This window comes from Pocillopora damicornis, chromosome 3 (genome assembly GCF_964200805.1).
Source record: "Pocillopora damicornis chromosome 3, jaPocDami1.2, whole genome shotgun sequence".
Lineage (NCBI taxonomy): Eukaryota > Metazoa > Cnidaria > Anthozoa > Scleractinia > Pocilloporidae > Pocillopora > Pocillopora damicornis.
The window spans coordinates 19,302,993-19,322,327 of NC_142672.1; the positions used below are offsets into that span (position 1 = coordinate 19,302,993).

Here is a 19,335-nt window from a genome sequence, read left to right on the forward strand (position 1 = left end):
TTCAAGCTCGCTGAATTTCTTCCCTTAAACTATACTCAAAATTTATGAATAGGAGAAAGGTGAGGTACATAATCTATTGTTACAGACCTTAACTCCCTGAACACATCATAGCCTGGATAAGCATCTTGTCTTTCCAATTAAAAATTACATAGAGAGGGATTTCTATCATGCATAAAAATGGAGAGCAAATAATCTGATTGTTTAAGTTCATCTACTGTTCAATCAAAATACAAACAAGAAGGGCTCATGTTTGTGTCAGTTATTTTGTTTATCACAGAATAGATACTGTAGCAAGTAGCATAACTAGTCAGATTACAGCTGCATTTATGGTAGAATACTGATTCTGCTTACATCCTGTACCTATTTGGCTAATATGCAGTTGAAACTCTTTATTTATCTGTTAATGTCTATTTATGCTGGGTACTCTGTGGAGTCTTCTTACAGCTGGCTGTAACCTAGCAACAAGCATTTCTCCCATGTTAACAGCATTTCTTACTTCAAACTTTGGTTGGTCAGCAGCACTTGTTACTCCTGGAGTCAGGACTGCTGCAATGTCTGTTTTAGCTTACTACCTTATTTGTGATTCTCCATCAGAAATAGGACTGGAGGAATTTACCCAAAGAACTACTATGAAATCAAGAACTGAAAACAAAACAGTAGAGAACAAGAAGGACTACATTATTACAATGCTTCAAAGTCCATTTTTGTGGGTTTTAAGTGCAGGATATCTACTGACTTTGTTTGTGAAGATTGGAGTTGGTGAATGGACACAACTATTTTTGATACAGACAATTGGAAGAACACAATATGACAGTGAGTATTAATTGTTCTACATGTTTTGGATTGAATCACCTATTTTTTAAATAACTCTTTAACCTCTAAGAATGACTAATTTCTCCTTACAGTATCACCCATGAATCAAATGAAAAGGTCATAAGAATAATGGAAATGATCTCCAATTTGGGAAGCTCTTGATTGTCAACCAAATTCTCCTTGTCATTACCTAATGAAATGTAAAGAGAACTGTGAGAAGATTTGAATGTTAACAATAAGGGTTAATAATGTGGTCAAAATCATGAGAAATTAATAGGAATTCCTAGGAATTCTTAGCTATACAAACTACCTATAATTTAAGAAGGGTGGAATTCTTGGGAATTTCTGGGAATTGAATTTGAGGCAATTTAAATACCTTGAGGTCCACATAAATTCTAAGAAATTCTCAATACCTTGAATGTGAAGGTTTTAAGAAAAGGAGTAATTTCAGAGGCTTAAAACTTTGGCTCAATAAAAGGTATGTTATACAAAACTTACCAAGAGATATACATACATGTATATGTTTATAACTTAAAGATCATGAAACTTATTAATCAAACTAAGTTTTAGTAAATCTCTACATTAATATGGATTTTCTCATGAACCAGCAGTCAATTATGTTAAATGGAAATTGCCAATTAATCCAATGTACTCATATCACAGATTTGCTTTCTAACCTCAAAGGACTCTTGGATTCCATAATCATAAAATATTTTTATTGTGATGCAAATTAATGTTTCATGTTCACTGATGTGCCAAAATCATCAAACATTCATTAGCTGTTCGTTGGTACACAACTTCCACAATAATTTACAATAATTACATTGTTATCTACGCTTAAAGAACTTTGTTAGTTATGAACATAAGTTACTTCCCTAACCTACATTACTGGTTGCCTTTATTAGAAAACCTTAGAACAGTCAAGCTCAGTTGCCTCAAACACTGTCAGAGACTTCATTATTTTTAGTAGAAATTTCATGCCTTAGACAAACAAATTCAACACCTAATTAATCTTTCTTTTTTCATGATTGTTGTTGCTGGTTTTTATTTTAAGTTTTGTGCTCTGTTTTCATGACTAATTGCTGTAATTTGTTTTGCTGTTTTTATTCTTGCAAAACATTTTTGTAAGAGTTCCAATACTTGTGGATCATCCACACACTTTGCAAACATTTGGCATGCAGACAAGACAGAGGTAGTCAATGTTCCCTTTGAGAAAAAACACCTTTTAAATGACGTCTTTAATTTACTTTATTTGAAACTCTGATCTGAAAATATTTGTCAACAAGACTTGTTAGTAGTGAGAAGTACAAACCAAGTTTCCCTTCATAACTTAATTTCTTAAATGTCTCAATCACTGGATCTCCCCAAAAATATTACATCTTTTTATTTTTGATGCAAAATACAAGTCCTTCTTTATGAAAAGTGCAAGTCACACTTCAATAATAACAGCTCTAAAGTTTACTTGATGTTCTTCTCTGTCTGTCAGCTATCAACAAAATCGTTTTATACTTCGGACAGTGCATAGCTATTTGTGGACTAGAGTTCCAACGCACCTCTGTAATCGCATATAGTTACTTCTGTCTCTTGAACAAATGTTTCTCCTTTGTAAGACGCACTCTACTCTGTTGTCACCACTGCATTAAGTTCAGTGGAAACGACTGACTGAAGGAATCGAGATGGCGGTGTTGGAACGTGTTGCTGAACGCTTGCTACGGTCAAGCTTTGTAGATTTAGGTACTGGTACACTGGGATTATCTATGTATCTCTTATACTTCCTAACGTGATATCCTTCTTTTATAAATATGAGGGTAAAAGACGATTTGTAGTCGCATTCAAAACTGTGATTGGCTTGTGTTATTTCTCACCTTTGCCATGAACACAACTCAAGTGAGTTTCGAGTCTTTGTTTCCTCGACAACTTTCGGCCACAAATCGTGCATTTGTAGTACGATCGATTCTTGTCAATTATTTCTACATAGAGTGAGCTCACATCATTATTTATATCACCAAGGTATCCATCGTCTAGAAACAGAGAACCGGTCGGAGAAGTCACAATTAGCGCTTCTCTTAACACTGCAATCGGCAAGCCAGCGGATTCACTTTGCTAGCCAATGACAAGTCTTAAAAGATTCACGTGATCATGCCCGTGATCGGAAACAAAGAAGACTCCATTTGGTGCTCATCTTTGAATTTACTTTTCATCGGTTGATCGCTTTGCTCAACTGTTTTGCTTAATATAACATTTCTAAAGATAGCTTTTATTGTGGTTCAATAGGAAAACGAGAACAACGTGAGTGTTGTAAAAGAAAAGAAAGCTGTTGGCGCCGTGGAGTTAAAAAAAGGGACAACAGTTGACATATTGACTGGTACGAACAAGGGTCGAGTGGCCATTTTGAAAGTTTGTGGTGAGTAAAACATTGCGATATTCGTTACGTGATCAAAATCTTATAAAAGAATAGATGTAACGGGTTGAATTAAGCTTACATAACGCTCGGTGCAATTGAAACTAGAATAATTCTGAGAATCGAATTGGTCAGTTGCATGCCGCAGTTTCTTAAGCTTATTCTTTACAATGAAATAAATCTATCAGTAAGGTTTCAAGATTCCTTCAGTCACGTTTGGGAACATTCAAGATTCATAATAGGAACTGTTATTAAACAAACCTTATTACATAAAGAAGCCCTCCTTGGTAAAAAAAAACAATGTATTCAGCCCTTTTTTAGTAAAATCTATAAGAGAGATGTACTAACTCCAATATAAAAGTCACTCAATATAACAGAGATTTCTTAATTTGAGAATCTAATGAATGCCCTTTTCCTTAGAGCCATCTTAAAGGTCTGGTCTGAGCTTTAAATATATATATTTATATATATTATTTTTTTTCAAATTCAGATGTCATGGAATCCAGATACAAAATGGTCAAGCTTCTTGTAGACAACCTCATTCAAGGCCAACTCATTGTGAGCCCTGGGGAAAAATACAAACAGCAGCTAAGTTTGCAGTTTAGGACAACTTCCTTCTATTTTATTGTTACAGTTACATCAAGATTTTAATTAAAAAAATCAATTTTATTTATCTGTAATTAACCCCTTTACTCCCAAGAGTGCTTGGTTTTCAAATATAATTTAAGATACTGTATTTTGAAAGTGAAATGTGATCATCGCAGTAAATTTTCCAATTTAAGCAATTGGAAAGAAGAAGCCTGAAAAAAATCAGGGCTTCAACGGGATTCGAACCCGTGACCTCCGCGATACCGGTGCGATGCTCTACCAACTGAGCTATGAAGCCACACATTGGGAGCGAGGTCAATTTATTGAGTTCATATCTTCCCGTGCAGTGAAATCATGTGAAGTTTATATGAAATAATTCATATTTTGTACTGCGGTTGTAGATGAAAGTGAAATGTGATCATCGCAGTAAATTTTCCAATTTGGTTGGGAATTCCTAGGAATTCTTAGTCCGAATTTACAGTGAAAATTCACACCTTTATTCCTAGGAAAATCCTAGGAATTCCTAGGAATTCCAAAATCCATTTTGCAATGGTAATTTAAGGTGGACTCTTTGGTAGCATAACATCTGGTTATATAACGGACAAGTTGGTGCTTAAGGTTGGACGTTAGCTCTCACTAATTGATCTTTGTCCCACAGCCTTATTGATGTACTGCAATATAAGGAAACTGTTTTTTCTGTTGGGCCTGGTCAAACACTTGAATTAAATTTTGGCACAGACTGTCGGTTATTCATGTAACTGAGAAAAACAAAAACAAAAAGCATGTGATTTTGGTAAAAAACTTTTCAAGAACTTACTTGTAAGTCAGAGTTATTGGAGAAGTTAATTTTCATCTGTCAAAAAAATTCATGGAACCAAATTATGTCCAAGGGCTGTGTGCATCAATTGGTCTTCTGAAGTGTTCTGAAGGTGAAAATTTGAAAAAAAAAAAAAGAAAAGAATGAATCATGTTTTGTATCATTATTTTCTAAGTTTAACTTTGATGTAGGCCTTCTGGCAATGCATGGAAAAACTGGAATCATATGGATCAGGGGTAATATGGTGTTCACTGCACCCACAGTCATTAACATTAGCACAATATGCTGAATTTCTAAAACATGTTGAAATAGGGTTCAAAAGTGAGCTTTCTTTTCATTACAGGTTCAGCATGCAAGCTAATTTTATGTGTAAGACAATTTATGCAGCTTGTTAAAATTAAGAGATATTTTAATTTATCACTTAATGTTAAGTTTTTCTAATCAGTTCACCACTTGATAATTATGTTATGTGTCTGTTTGTAACAGTATGGAACCTCCACACTCTCCAGTCCAAGAGTTCCTCCTATGATTGGCTTTGCATTTTTACAGTTAGCCTGTGTGTATCTCTTACACACAGCAGTAACATCATCCACTTCACTGGTATGGAGGCATATTTTGATAACTGCTGCAACTGCTAATGCTTATATTTTACTCTTAATCCTTTCAATCCTTGGATTGACTGAGAAGTAATTTCTCCCAACAGTATAGATACAATATCAAGCAGAAAGGTTATGAGAATAAAGAAAAATAGCAACTGCAGCAGTATTTGTAGCAACTGAGACAATATAATTTAACAATGAATTTGCCTATAACCAAATATGAGGAGAAATGCACCATAAACAGTGAAGAGAACTACCAGCAAGATCTTTAGTAGTACACTGTAGAGTGAAAGGGTTTGAAGTAAACAGAAGTTGTTAACATTTATACTCATCATTATGACAATGTATTAGTAGTTGATACAGATTGTACAGTAGATGCAACCTCGATAAATTTTGCGTATAACAAAACTGTTGATAATTATATTATAGATGGACTCTTCATGCTCTCAAAAACTCCACTGAGTTTTCATGACGTCTTTTAACTTACCTTCTATAGTCTCCATTTAGTAAATTGTGTGAGAGTGTTAGTACTTCTGCTATTTAAACTGCCATTCCATTCAATTTTAAATTAATATTTAAGAATGTCTCTTGGTACTTTAAACAGAAAGAGGCAACTTATCAGGTAGAACACATTATCTTGACCTAACACCAAATTCTTATAACTTACCATAATTTACAAGGAAATGTGTAGCAGCTAAATGGAAGAATTAACCATCAGATCTTGGAAGTTTAAGGCAAAGTCATGAAGTATCAGCACTCACTTAATTTGCTCTCATTCTGTTGCAGTGGTTTATTTCAACACTGATATTTGGCATAGGCTTCTCATTATACACAGCAATAAATCTGTATGGAGTGCTGGCCATGGAGAACAGTCCACCAGGACTCAGTGGAACATTTCATGCAATTTTTGCTTTAGCTACAAATGGTGAGCAATGGCATTGTTAACCCTTTGCCTCCTAAGAGTGATTAGCATGTAACTTCTCCTTACAATATCACCCTTGAATCAAACATTAAGGTCATGAGAATAAAGGAAATGGTAACCAAATAACAAAAAAAGCTCTTGGTCCCTAACCCTGTAACTCCCATAGGTCACCAAAACAGAATTTCTCTTTACAATATCAAAAAAATGTTCAGCAAACAAGAGAGGAGAATTAAGATAAATATCAATTACTAGGGGATTACTTATTGAATGAGCACCAAATTCTCCACACTAACACCAAAAACATTGTATAATGGACAGTAATGAGAATTGCTAAGAAATGCAGTCTTGATAGTGAAACAGTTAGATACATTCCTTGCCAGCACCCTTGGTGAACAGTATGGAGAATATGCATACTGATGTAAGTGAGTAAAGGGTTAATGTGCAAGCTTAATATGCAAACTCACCAACTGTTACTCATCTTCTGTGTTTCCCAAGTTTCTAGTGTGAAACATTACTGATCTTACCCATGCTAAAAACTTTCTCACACCTGCCTTGTGAGTCCACATTACTAGCTAAAACCAAATACCACAATCGTGTCCTACATGTACTGAATCAAAAGCCACTTGCCAAAAAAGCAAGGAACTCTATCCCACTGTCAGCAAATTTAAAAAAAAACCATTTTTCCCCCTTTTTTTCCCCCTATTCTTGAGTGGAATTACATAAAATTGCCAAAGCTCAAATTCAAAGTTTGTGCTTTAAAATTCTTCTTACATTTTTCATTTTTTTAATTAGTGGGAGCAACACTGCCGGGAATTCCTCTGACAACAATCAGTAAGGTGTACGACTGGGGAGGTGTCTTTGTTTGTCTTGAGCTGGCATCTTTGTTCTGTGGCTGTTTGCTGATTGGAGCACGTAATGTCAACAGGCATATGATTGAACCTTCAAAGCTCCAGTAAAAGCTTTAAGGGGCACCTCCTGGATATTGTTATCTACCTGAAGAATTTCCTACTGCTGTATGGCTAATTATTTTTGTGAGACTTATCTTGTGATTAGCAATTTACTGTATGGAACCTCCACACTTGCCAGTCCAAGTGTTCCTCATATGATTGGCTTTGCATTCTTGCAGTTAGCCTGTGTGTATCTCTTACACACAGCAGTGACATGATCTACTTCACTGCTATGGATACATTCCTTGGCCTGTTCCAGGCATTCTTGCAGTACACGGAGCATGATAGCCACTCAGAAGGGAAATAGCTGGAGACTCAATCAGGGTGGGTTTATGGGTGCTTAAGGTTACTTCCCACCTTCATGGGTGTCCTTCGGGAAAAAATTCATAAACATGCTAGTTTAAGATTATCATACCAAGGTGTGTACCTGTTTGTCTTTTCAAACACTTCTGTAAAATTGATTTAACTTGACTTTTATCAGTTAATGGAAATTTCCTAAGTTGACCAAAAAAATGTTTTGCTTAGTTAAGTTAACCTTAAATGTTCCCTGTCAGTCAAATATGGTAAGTTATGCGTTCAAGAATATATTAAAATATACTTTTAAAAGGAGTATGAAAAATTTACTAGTATTAAGAAGAAAGTAATTGTAAGGTTAAAATTTTCACTCGTTATTTCATAAGTTGTATAAAATTATTTTACTAAGATATTTATTACAGTAAACAATTATTCGTTACAGTGGAGGTGAATACTGGTGGATACATACCACACCACAAAGTGGTGAGATAAATATCCACTTTCACCAATGCAGAGGTGAATAATTGTTTTAGACTAAGTGTATACCACACATACCAAAAATTAGTGTATTTCTCCAGTATACCAAAAAATGGTTGGAAATTTAACTCTTGATGTGCAATTTTGTCTCATTGGCTACTCAGAGGTGTGCGGTAATTGCTGTTAACTTCCAAACTAGCCAATTAGCAGTCGAGAAAACCACTTTTTACTAACAGTTATTGAATTTAATGTTTTTCCATCCAAACAATGTATATTATAATAATGTGCTTGTGCAAATGTCAAATTGAAAACTGTTACAACTTGATACAAAATTTTATTAACACATTGTAAGAACCTCTCTAAGATCTTAGGAATTACTTATTTGCTCACATCAAATGTAGCAAGCATTTCCCAAGTACTGTGATAGCCTGAAAGTCACCTTTTCCTTTGTCCTCATAATTTAACTTAACTCTTCAACTCCCAAGATCTGATTATCAATTCTCCTTTATAGCTGCAACACATTTCATAGTAAATTAGCCGAGAGAACTTGGTGCTAGATCAAGGTACATCTAAATGTACCAGATAAGTTTGATTTTTCTCATTACCTGTTTATTGGATAATGAATGGATATAATAGGGAGAAATAAGGTGTTATTCAGTTCTAGGAGTCAAAGGGTTAAGGTTACACAAGAGCTGAGTGAGAAAAAAAGTGATAAAAAAATAAAAACCCAATGCTCAGTGACACTTTCCTCGTGTTGTCCTGGAAGAGTAAGTGTCTCTCAATTTTTGCTCTGACAAAGGGCTGGCTAGCACTTGAAACATCTTTAGAAACTCTTCATGGTGGCCAATTTGCAACCTGGTATCAACAGGTACTTACAATACTGGTGGGAAAGTGGCCAATTTACAACTTCACTTAAGCTGATAAAACCAAATTATCCTGTAATACCCCTCAGCAATGTTACACCACAATTTCTTTTAGAACTTCTTACTGTCATTCTTTTGTTTAAAACATAATTGGCAACCTTGCAAGTGTACACTTAATATGCGTCTCTCAGTAGCTTATATGTTGTTGAATGGTGCATCGATAGACAAAGCCAAAGGCATTGAATCCAAAAATTACATTCTTTAATAATGGAAACAAGATTAACATAGAGTGATAAATGCAAGAACTTGAACAACTTATTCACAGTTTAATACATTAGAGATATTCATATAATTTGGATAATCTGTTCCATCTTTATGGACCAGCACTGAGCTGTTGTTTTCTTAACACTTTTCACCATTCCAGCAGTCCTGTTCTGAACATCAATACAACAGCAGTTTGTCCCACTGACATACTTCAATCATCTTCTCATTCCCTTAGAAATATTTGGTGGTGTGCTTGAAAGAGTACCTTCAGCTCTGCAGATTAGCATTCTCCTCCCCAAAGGACACAAAAGAATTAAGCTGCAGATTCCATAGAACTTGTTTGCTTTCTTCTCTTCCCATAGCCTTTAATGTACAATTGTAGACACAGATCTTACAACACATTGGTACACAAAAAAAAGGGTTCTTTGAGTGATTCAGAATTCATCTATAATTTTTTAATACATTCGTCCATTTGTAAACACTTAATTTCTGCTCATCAATTGTAGCCAGATAGTCATTTCCATTGCCAGCAAAGGGAAGAACATCTAATATCTCTTTTCCTTGGTTGGGTAGTTTCTGCAGCTGGTTTCCATTGCTGCCATTCCATATCAAAGTCTAGGGAATAAAAAAACAAGTAACAAACATTTTGCACACTAAGTTGGTGTTCATCCACATAACCACACAAAAGGTAGACATTTTCTCAATGCTGGGTACATGTACCTGCTTGAGAATGTCTTTTGGATAGAATGTTTAATCTTATGGCTGAGAGGTATGCTGCTGTTAAGATCATGACATGTACATACTTCTGTTCTCTTAGCATAATGACACAAATTCTTACATATTTTAGAACATTTTTGCATGAAGATAATAGTAAATAATTTTGGTTACACATGTAGTTTTTTCAAGACTTTTCTTAGCATACATGTAGCCCTTTCACTTTCAGAAGTGGCCAAAAAATACTTAAATTATCAAGACAGCAAGCAGGTAATCAGAATTTTAAAAAAAACTATCAAGCTTCTGATATCAAACAATAAAGACCTTCCATTGTAAGAAGCTGTTGATACATGTGGGGAAAGAGGGTAATTCTTGAGATCTTAAATGTGAAAGGGTTAAATTTATCATCACTCTTGGCTACCCCTGATGTGTTCAAGCTTCAAGTGCAACACTGCAGATATCATTTACTGCACAGGAACATAATAAAACTGCTATACACCAAAGCTTGAGGAAAACTCACCGATGAGAGGCTCTCATCACCAGCTGCCACCATCAGAGTGTTGCAATCATCAGGACAAGTGAATAACCTGGATTTGCTGAGAAGCTTTTGTGTTGGGCCGCCAACACATTGATTGACAACTTGACAGGTACAGAGGCTGGCATCTGAAAATAACATGATTGTAGAACACAAGAGTTTGTAATTATTGCCAAGCCAAATACATGTACAGGATCATTCAGCCTGCACTGCTGGTTAGTTGTACCAGCATATAGTACAAGAATACACACAAAATTGAATGGCAGAGTATGAGAGCAACGGTGAGTAACATTCCTCTTTTCATATCTGTACTCTTTCAATCCATACCATCAACTCATCTGATTCCACACCAACAGCTGCAACACTACTTAAAACCAAACCAAGTCAATTCTTTGTTTTTATCAGACACCCTTTCCTGAACGCCCTTAAACAATGATGTTTATTATCAATAACTACCAGTACCAGTAAGTATTCATGTTTCCCACACAGCCACAATGTACATACCATCCTCACCATCCTCCATATTCCCTGCTCTTTCTGCTTGAGCTCGGGCCATTGATACACCCACACCTTTACCTTGCAACTGACAAACCTATGTGTGTTGTACCATACAGTGTATATAATATTAACAATAATTATTCCAATTGTATACAGTTGTTAACTTAACCTAAATCGCAAAATCCCCTTGTGACTTGCTAATGAGAATCTGGTTTCATGTCAAGACACATGCAACACCATCCCACTGTATGTCATTCCTTCCAGCTAGATTCATTGAAATTATAAGATAATTCATGATAGTCACTTCTAGGAGGCAAAGGCTTTCAGATCAAGCCTAGTACATTTACAGTAAACTGTATTTTTAATTAGTAAAACTGTTACATACATGTACAGCATGAATTAAATCATGTTATCCCTACATCTACGGATACATAAAATTTTAATTTCCCTGCAAAAAAAGTGTTGGGGTGGGGGTGGGGGTGGGGGGTGTGTGTATTACAAGATAATTTGGTTTTAACAACTGAGATCTTATTGTAAATTAGCCACCTAAAGAGTTTCTTGCATTTTCTTCAACAGTTTTGAGACACTTCACCAACAAAGACTCTTATTTTATCTCACTGGCTAAACATTTATCCAGCTCAGATTAAACATAATTACATCAAAGTTTAACCTTGAGATTACGTAAAAAATTAACATGTGGTACACATTCATTTGAAAAATGAACTGCACAAGATAAGAAAATCCTACCAAATGTCTTGTTTGAGGGAATTTCTTGGAGGGACGAAGAGAAAACAAACAATGACGAGTTGATGGCTCAAAGGATAAACTGGTGCAAGACCCTAAACAGTATGAGACAAAAAGGAATTTAACCCATGATAATGTGTTATGGTACAGGTACAAGTGTGTTATAAACTAAGTGCAAATAAGGCGTGGCTTGATGTGTTTGTTGTAAAGAGAACTCACACCATGTACATGTTAACCACCTACAGGAATTAATGGCCAAAACCAAGCATCATTTTTAAAACAAGTTTTAACTGCCCACACATGTGAACACTGTACATAACACACATCCTTCACAAAGGTGATGGCATTTTCATCCTGGGATTGGTTTTGTTAGAATATGGTCAATTCACAAAGTGATACAGTGTAACTGTGCTGATCGATAACCCCCCCCCCCCCCCCCCCCCCACACACACACAGGAAAATTTCAGAAATTCACATTCAACTTTTTCCCTAAGTAAAGACAATTAAGCAAATAACATGACAGTTTTCCCGTTACAGATCTGTCATTTTCTCTAATACAGTCAAGTACCTTCAGGAAGAGTTAGGCAATGGGGGACAAAATCAGCTCCAGGTGTTTTTTCCCAGAAAGAAGCTCCTTCAAGTTTGCAAACAAGAATTCCTCCAGGTCTGCCAAAAAAAAAAAAAAAAATGGCAAAAGAGTATCCCCAAGTAAATTGGAGTGTCCATTCAACCCCTCTCTTTAAGTAATTATGCATTTCCCTTCTACATTAGTTATATGCATGGTTTGCAACTAATGCCCCAAAATTCTGTAAATTGGAAAAAAAAATCAATCATTCAAAAGTTTTGAAGCAAATTTGTATATTTTGATTCTTTCTCTCCTGCATGCATACATGTGTTTTTTTTTCTTTTCATGTGGATGCAATTGCTCAGGGAATTTGTCTTTCATTTGGCATTCACCTAATACAGTGTTTGACGCCCATAACATCAAAACTGTGTGGAACAGCTACAAGTTAATCACTATTAATAATAAAGGAGGTAAGTTTCTAACTAAACTGTGGTGCTGCATCAGTGGGGGATTATAACAAGATAATTTTGGTTTTACCAACTGAGATGATCATGTGCATTGGCCACTGTAAAGAGTTTCAAAGCTGACATTCCTAGTAGTTTCGACTTTAAAGCTATATTATGTGCAGATTGCTCTCACTTGACTTGGATTAGTAGTTGTTTGTTCATTCTACTGTACATACAAGTAAAAAAAAAAACCTTTGTCACAAGGTAGTCTAACATTCACCAATTATTATTATTTTTTATCACCAGATGATACAAAAAGAAAGCTTCCAAAATGTTACAACCAATTACTTTACAACATAAGGCAAAACACATTTTTCTCTCCTACAAGTGTTCCACTGACAATACAAGCACATCCTCACAATATGCACTTTAAGACAAGTGCCTATTGGCAAACAAATAAATTTAAGGCCTTGAGCCAGACTAGTCAGCCACACCCTAGCACACCTTGCTCTATCTCTTCTCAAATCTTCCAACAGGCGGAGAAACACTTATTCTGCAGAGCCAACATTGAAGCCTGCTTGCAAACTCAACCACTCAACACCCCACTCAACAGCATTAATGAACAACTACTGCAGTAACAATAATCAATTCTTTGTTGCCTTGAGTCAATTTGATGCAATAAAATGCAGCTCTTTCTTGAATTTCCTTTCACACTCACTCAAGAAAAGTACATGTACTTCTATCTACTTGAAAAAATTACACTGTTAATAGCTTTTAACCCTTCACTCCAAGATCTCATAGGTAATTCTCCTTACTGTCTGTCATAAAGTTCCTATGGTGTTAGCTCTAGGAATTTGGAGTTGGATCAACTAATAATCCCATAATTTACATTTGTCCTTATTCTCATTACCTGTGCACTTAATATTGTATGGCTATTGTGAGGAGAAATTCTGTCTTGGTCATCCATGTGAGTTAAAGGGTAAAGGAGAAACTACCAAATGTGTTTTGACATGATCTCACCTCAGGGCACTGTGAGGGTCTGATGACACATGAGCCAAGGCAATGACAGGACAGGAACCCCCTGTTGTATTCTGAATACTCTTCAGGTAAGTTTCAGTGTTTCTTATGTCGAAAATAAGACATGTGCCATTCTGTAGCCCGCAGTAGATGTAATTGGTGTCATCTTCATTCCAAGCACATGACCAAGCAGGAACTGGTGTATTGTAACTATGATTCAAAACACAATAATTTGCTAACACTTAAACCAAAGAGAACTTTGGGTGAGGCAAAATGTTATACCAGTGAAATTAAACTCAATACAATGCTGGCCTCAGACCATACATGATACATGTACCTGCAGTTGATTCAGGCCTTGTCCTCATTGACTAAAACACATTACTTTGTATATGATGAGTTGAATCATGCATACATTTATTGGTGCTTACTATTGATCTATTGGAGGACAGACACATAGATGACATCACCATTGACGACATTTTGCTTTTTATCAAATAAAACAAATAGATTCTTTATTTCCGTAGGTCTTTTCAAGTCATGGATAAACAACATCAGTGACACAATCAGCTGAGCCTCATGTGCCACTTTTTGTTTCTACCACATTTTGACATGATCTGTGATCTATTACATGACAGACACATGGCAGCATGGAACCTACATGTACTTGTTACATAAAAAATTGCACTAAGTACTAATTCTTTTTTCTCTTAATACTCTTTACTCCACTCACGTCTGTACAACAGCATTGCTCAGCATACTGGTGACCCTGACAGTCTTGTCCATGCTTGCTGTCAACAATAAACCATCACCTCTGTTGTTAAATGCCACATCACGGACGGCCTTCTGGTGAATGCGCACAAACTCACAATGCTTTGAATCTAAAGAGCTCACCTAAATTTGCACAAACATATTAAAGAAAAATTTATAAAACAAGTACATAAACATGTTCTGGAAAGGTGAGACGGTGAGACTGTTGGCTATAAGTCACCTTGGATTTAATGCATAGACTTTTCATTTCAAGTCTTACAGTTTCTACTGAATGTAAAAAGATTGCATAGCATAATTAATCAACTCAAGTGAAGTTTACAAATCATAAATCCAGGAGAAAAGAACAAGATTCTAAAAATCACAGTAAAGACAAAGGAATTGAGGTTATTAAGAAAAGATATTTACTTTACCTTACCTTACCTGAGTTAACATACAAGGAGAAGATTTCAATTCAACCAAGCCTTCGAATTAGCAGGCCATACAGTAAAATATGAGATAGCATAAAATTAAATACTGTTAGTAATAATCCCAGAGTCTTTTACATACCTTTACCACACCAAATCCAGGAAAGAGCTGGTTTGGTGAAGGCTTGGACACAACTAGTACAGCATGGTGTTGATCAAAAGAAATCACTCTTGCTCCATTCTAGTGAAAACAAGTCAGAGGAAATGATAGAATTACTCTTACTAATAAGTCAAACATTGGCCAAATAATACAAATTCTTAGCTCTGATGGTGCAGCAGACAGAAAAGTAAAGTTACATCAATCTTTCAGGTTCTGGCCAAGAGATCCATCAAGATCACTGATGACTTCAAGTGCACCTCTGCTAATGTCATGTACTATATAACTTGCACTTATTGAAAAAAGTTATACATTGGTGAAACAGGAAGATGACTTGGTGACCAATTCCAAGAACACCCTTGCAATGTAGAGAGAAATGACAAGGACGCATCCAAACCAGTCGCTAGATACTTAAATTTCCCTGATCATTCTAAGCAGCATATAGTAGTTCAGGGCCTTTTCCTACATCTAAGCAGTTCGGAAAGCCACAAAACTCTAGAACTAAAATTTATCTTTCATATTAGCACTCTTAATCCCCATGGTATCAATGAGCACTTTTCACTTAACTAATTTATTCTTATTTCTGTCACCATATTCCCACCAATAAAGTAGCCCCATTTTCTGCATATAAACCTATACACAACCCACAATTTTTCCAATCGTTCTTATGAAGGGCTAACACTTAAAATGAGTCTATTACGGTATTCACATGTAGAAGTGGCACATACATGTAAGTGAAATTCAAGCGTTACCTGTGAAACTTGAAAAGAAGTTTGTAGAACATATGATTTCCTTGATAGTAATCTCTGACTAGAGGTGCTTTGCCCAAATGTTCTTACAGCTGTTGATGCCCCCTGAGATTCTGAGCTGCACTGAGAGCATGAGCTGGACCTGAAGATTTAATAAAAGACTGTACCTTTAACCTTCAAGAGTGACTAGCACTTAATTTCTCCTTACTATATCACCCCTGAATCACACATTTGAGGTCAAAAGAGTAGAGGAAATGATCAACAACTAAACACTGGTTTTCAGTTACAACAGAGTCTGAGTCGAAATCAAAGGTGCAGAGCAATATGATCAGGTGAAAACTTTGTTTTGATTCCAGTAAGTCAATTGCAAAATTGCAAGTTGCAATAAAGTTCAGGACTTACGAACAAACCTTGTACCACACTAAACTAATTACCATTGTTGCCTGTGGTTTACTTTTCATTCTGACATCTGATTGGCTGATTCAAGAAACATTTTTGTCATTTCAATTTTCTTCAGTTTACACAAACTGAATAAAAAGCAGCACCAGGAGCAAAAACATAACCTGCTCTTTGAGTTCACGATTTGAACAAAAGTACAGTACCAACATGGACATGAAAGTTAACAGACTGAGAAAGGGAGCATTATTTTGCAAGAAGACTTACAGTGTAAAATTAGAGGAAGGTGACCACGGTTGATCTTAATGCACATGTACTCTAACAGAGTCCTAACAGCACTGCCACCAGATCACTAAATTAGAATAGAGGCTCTTCTTGATACAAGGAGCACTCTTTTGAATTTGGTTGCTTATGCAATAGGGGCACTTATTTAAATAGGGGTGCTCAGACACAAAAACAGATTTGAGGGGAGGGCATTTATAAGAGAGGGAGTATTTATTGGAACAATGGCACTAGATCAATCCTCATCATCTATCCTAAGATTAGGATAGGATTCATGCATTATGCAAAAATCTACTAACAAGTCTAAAACTTTGAGATACACAGTCATGCACTATGCACTGATGTCTCCTTCATCATTTACCTTTCCCTTTGTAAACTGACAACCAGCTGCTCTTGTCTTTTGAGTTGTTCAACAATTCTCTCACATTCAGCTTTTGCCAACTGGTATTGCAGCAATGCATGAGCCTCTCTCTCTTCTGCCTTCTGTCGAGCTTCCTTCTCCTTCTCCAGATCTGCCAGTGCCCTGTCACGTTCTGTTGTATCAATAGCCTTAATGGCTTTTGTGTAAATATTTCTTATGTCTCTTTTTCTTGCTGGTGCATTGCACTGTGGACATTTATCATTTCCTCCCTTGGCTTTTAACCATCTTTCAATGCAGCTTTCAGGAAAAAAAAAACTATATATATATATGTATGTATGTGTAGGATAATTTTTAGTTTGTCATAAATAAATTCATTCACTAAATCATACAAATCTTAAAACCATTCACTTGGGATCAATTGGGATCCATTTTTACCACTTTATTGGGTTTGGTCCAGATCCATCAAAGGAGGAGACTCTCAGCTAGAGCTCAATGCCTCAACAGCAGATGGTTATTGAACTTTTCACTACATATACCTCCATGTGATCAAAACATTTACCTTCTTCCAAAGAGATGCCCACAAGTGAGAGATGATAGCCTGTGAGAACCTGAGTTTGACCATGGCTCAAAACAAATTGGACAACTTTGGGACTAAAAGACATGAGAGAAAAATTACCATTAAGTAGTACACATGATGTCACACACACTTGAGACAGCCATCATGTCATAAAAAGACAGACCAGCCAAGGTTAAAGCTACTGTATTTAAAAATTGTTTAAAAATAGTTTACAGCCGGATGAAATTTTTTCAGAGAGTTCAGGTAAAACCAGCTTTTCACCAAAATCTATAGCCATCAAAGATCGGCAGCGCAGACTAACATCCACCCTCCTTGTCCTGAATTCAGATTTTCTAATCTAAGTTGTGAACATGGACATAGTCAGCTAACAACATTGATAAGGAGGGAGGGGGTCGTTTCCGCGAGATCACGAAATGTCAATGACTATCTTGTTACGCAAAATGTCTGCCATAATTTTGCTGTTAGTCTAGGCTCAGACTGAGAAAAACTTACATCGTCATCTTTCTCGGGTGATTTAACCGGTAACCTAGTATTTTTCGCTGTCGCAGAAATGTTTTTAGTGGTTGTTTTCGATGACTTTTTTTGAAACTCGTCTGGGGAATTCACTTCTGACAGTCCAAGAACTTGTACATTTCTGGCGACCGCCGGCGTCACATTTTGAATCGACGACTGCACCTCTGATACATCTGGCATGTTATTTTCCTCGCTTGATTGCTGAACGCGTTCGTTTTCTTGTTCATTTTCGCCCGCGTCCACCTCCATCTCTTGTTCTTCGCGATCCGACTCGTCCTCCGACTCCACGACGTTCTCATTTTCACGATCATTTCGATCATATGTAACAATTTCTACAACTTCAAGGTCATCATTAGCGGGACCTGAAGCCATTGGACCTCTCAAAACCGTGTAAAACTTTTATCGTTACATAATTCCGATCAAATGTTCCAATTCATCGACATTCACGATACCCGCCATTTTCAAAATGACTGATCCGAGCAACTCCAAGATTGTTGTTGGGTCTGGGTCTAGCAAGGCCTAGTCCCCTTCCGTGAGAATGTAGCGCGCGGGACGAGCACGTTACTTTTTAAGTAACTTTCTCAGAATTAATATTACTATAAATTGAGAGGTTTTGAATTTGAACCTCTTTCTTTCAATGGAGGATCGATCGATAAGATAGTGTCTTTTCCTTCTACTTAGCTGTAGGAAATTTGGAGCTTCCTTGTTAAGGTCTTCATGCAAAATCAGGCATAGAGGCATTCTTGTCTCCTTTGCCGCCTTTCTTTAAATGGTCATTCAAGATCTGCGTGCCTGCCTATCTTAGCACTATCAAGACCAAATATGATGAATTCGTCACTCGTTGTCTTATCTATAGGTCAGTTTATGACTTATGTCATGTTTCCAGAATGCGACCAGACCTCTTTAAGGGGAACAAAGGACCCCTTTAAATTCGCCCCACTCCTAACTTGTGGCGTCACAGCTATGTTGGTAGTACATAGTTGTCAACCAGTATCCGCATGGCACGGTTGCGAATTCCCGTCAGAGCCTGAAAATTTTTTTCCTTTAATGATTGAAAGTTGCAGTTTGCACGTAAAGATGATGTTATGATTTGTTTCCTTCCCGAGTGCAAAGAGACAATGCGGTTTGATGCTGGTTCGTCGCCATTGATTTTTTTGTGCGGAGCTGCAGGAAGTAAACTTTCATATCCGTTTCATACTTCTCATGGCTCTTTCGCTTGATGCTTCAAAGGGCACACAAAACCGCTCCCACAAAACTGCAAGACAGATTGACGCAAAACGAAGGAACTGTCTGTAACAGCAATGACTGAAATATTACTGTTCTTTTGAAACATCGCAATAAGTTAAAACGAACTATGCGAAAATGAAGATGCCATTTTCCTCCTTCTCTTTCATTCAACTGATAAATATTCGCAGTAAATCAGTATATATTATTCAATTGAAAATCCAGAGACATTTTTGTGGTCGTAAAGTATTCTTGTTCTCGTCTTGTATAATAAGTCTTTCGAAGGGATTTTAAAAACCAAACGAATTCTCCCAGTGATAAGTTTGTAAACGAAGTTTTCTTCAAATACTTTTTTTTCTGCATGCGCACAGTTCTGGTGCATCCGGAACACCTCTTTTGC

The 19,335-nt window shown here is 36.4% G+C and overlaps 2 protein-coding genes and 1 long non-coding RNA gene across 7 annotated transcripts; 1 reads left to right on the plus strand and 2 right to left on the minus strand.

The window, feature by feature from the left end:
• Positions 1-1,028: 1,028 nt before the first annotated feature.
• LOC149048683 (glucose-6-phosphate exchanger SLC37A4-like) lies at positions 1,029-8,598 on the plus strand. Of its 4 annotated transcripts, none has more exons than XM_089202008.1 (5): positions 1,029-3,217; positions 3,705-4,855; positions 5,106-5,219; positions 6,005-6,143; positions 6,933-8,598. In XM_089202008.1, the coding sequence occupies exons 2-5, from the start codon at positions 4,826-4,828 to the stop codon at positions 7,094-7,096; spliced, it is 447 nt and encodes a 148-aa protein (XP_089058134.1). In that variant the 5' UTR covers positions 1,029-3,217; positions 3,705-4,825; the 3' UTR covers positions 7,097-8,598. The 4 variants fall into 4 exon arrangements, with proteins under 4 accessions (XP_089058134.1, XP_089058135.1, XP_089058136.1 ...); XM_089202009.1 differs by having other exon boundaries at positions 1,029-3,178; XM_089202010.1 differs by having other exon boundaries at positions 1,035-3,217; positions 3,705-4,420.
• On the minus strand, positions 4,633-6,010 carry LOC149048684 (uncharacterized). The gene is made up of 2 exons (XR_016185302.1): positions 5,886-6,010; positions 4,633-4,725 (listed from the first exon to the last, which is right to left on the minus strand). It is a non-coding gene; the product is annotated as an uncharacterized LOC149048684 (long non-coding RNA).
• A 362-nt stretch (positions 8,599-8,960) lies between the features above and the next one.
• Positions 8,961-18,205, minus strand: LOC113680619 (E3 ubiquitin-protein ligase rfwd3.L-like). 2 transcript variants are annotated; one of them, XM_089202004.1, is made up of 12 exons: positions 17,691-18,205; positions 17,181-17,272; positions 16,622-16,918; positions 15,586-15,724; positions 14,819-14,917; positions 14,235-14,395; positions 13,508-13,714; positions 12,045-12,142; positions 11,480-11,571; positions 10,739-10,826; positions 10,220-10,362; positions 8,961-9,600 (listed from the first exon to the last, which is right to left on the minus strand). In XM_089202004.1, the coding sequence occupies exons 1-12, from the start codon at positions 18,081-18,083 to the stop codon at positions 9,427-9,429; spliced, it is 1,983 nt and encodes a 660-aa protein (XP_089058130.1). In that variant the 5' UTR covers positions 18,084-18,205; the 3' UTR covers positions 8,961-9,426. The 2 variants fall into 2 exon arrangements, with proteins under 2 accessions (XP_089058130.1, XP_089058129.1); XM_089202003.1 differs by having other exon boundaries at positions 16,622-16,936; positions 17,691-18,195.
• Between the last annotated feature and the right edge of the window lie 1,130 nt (positions 18,206-19,335).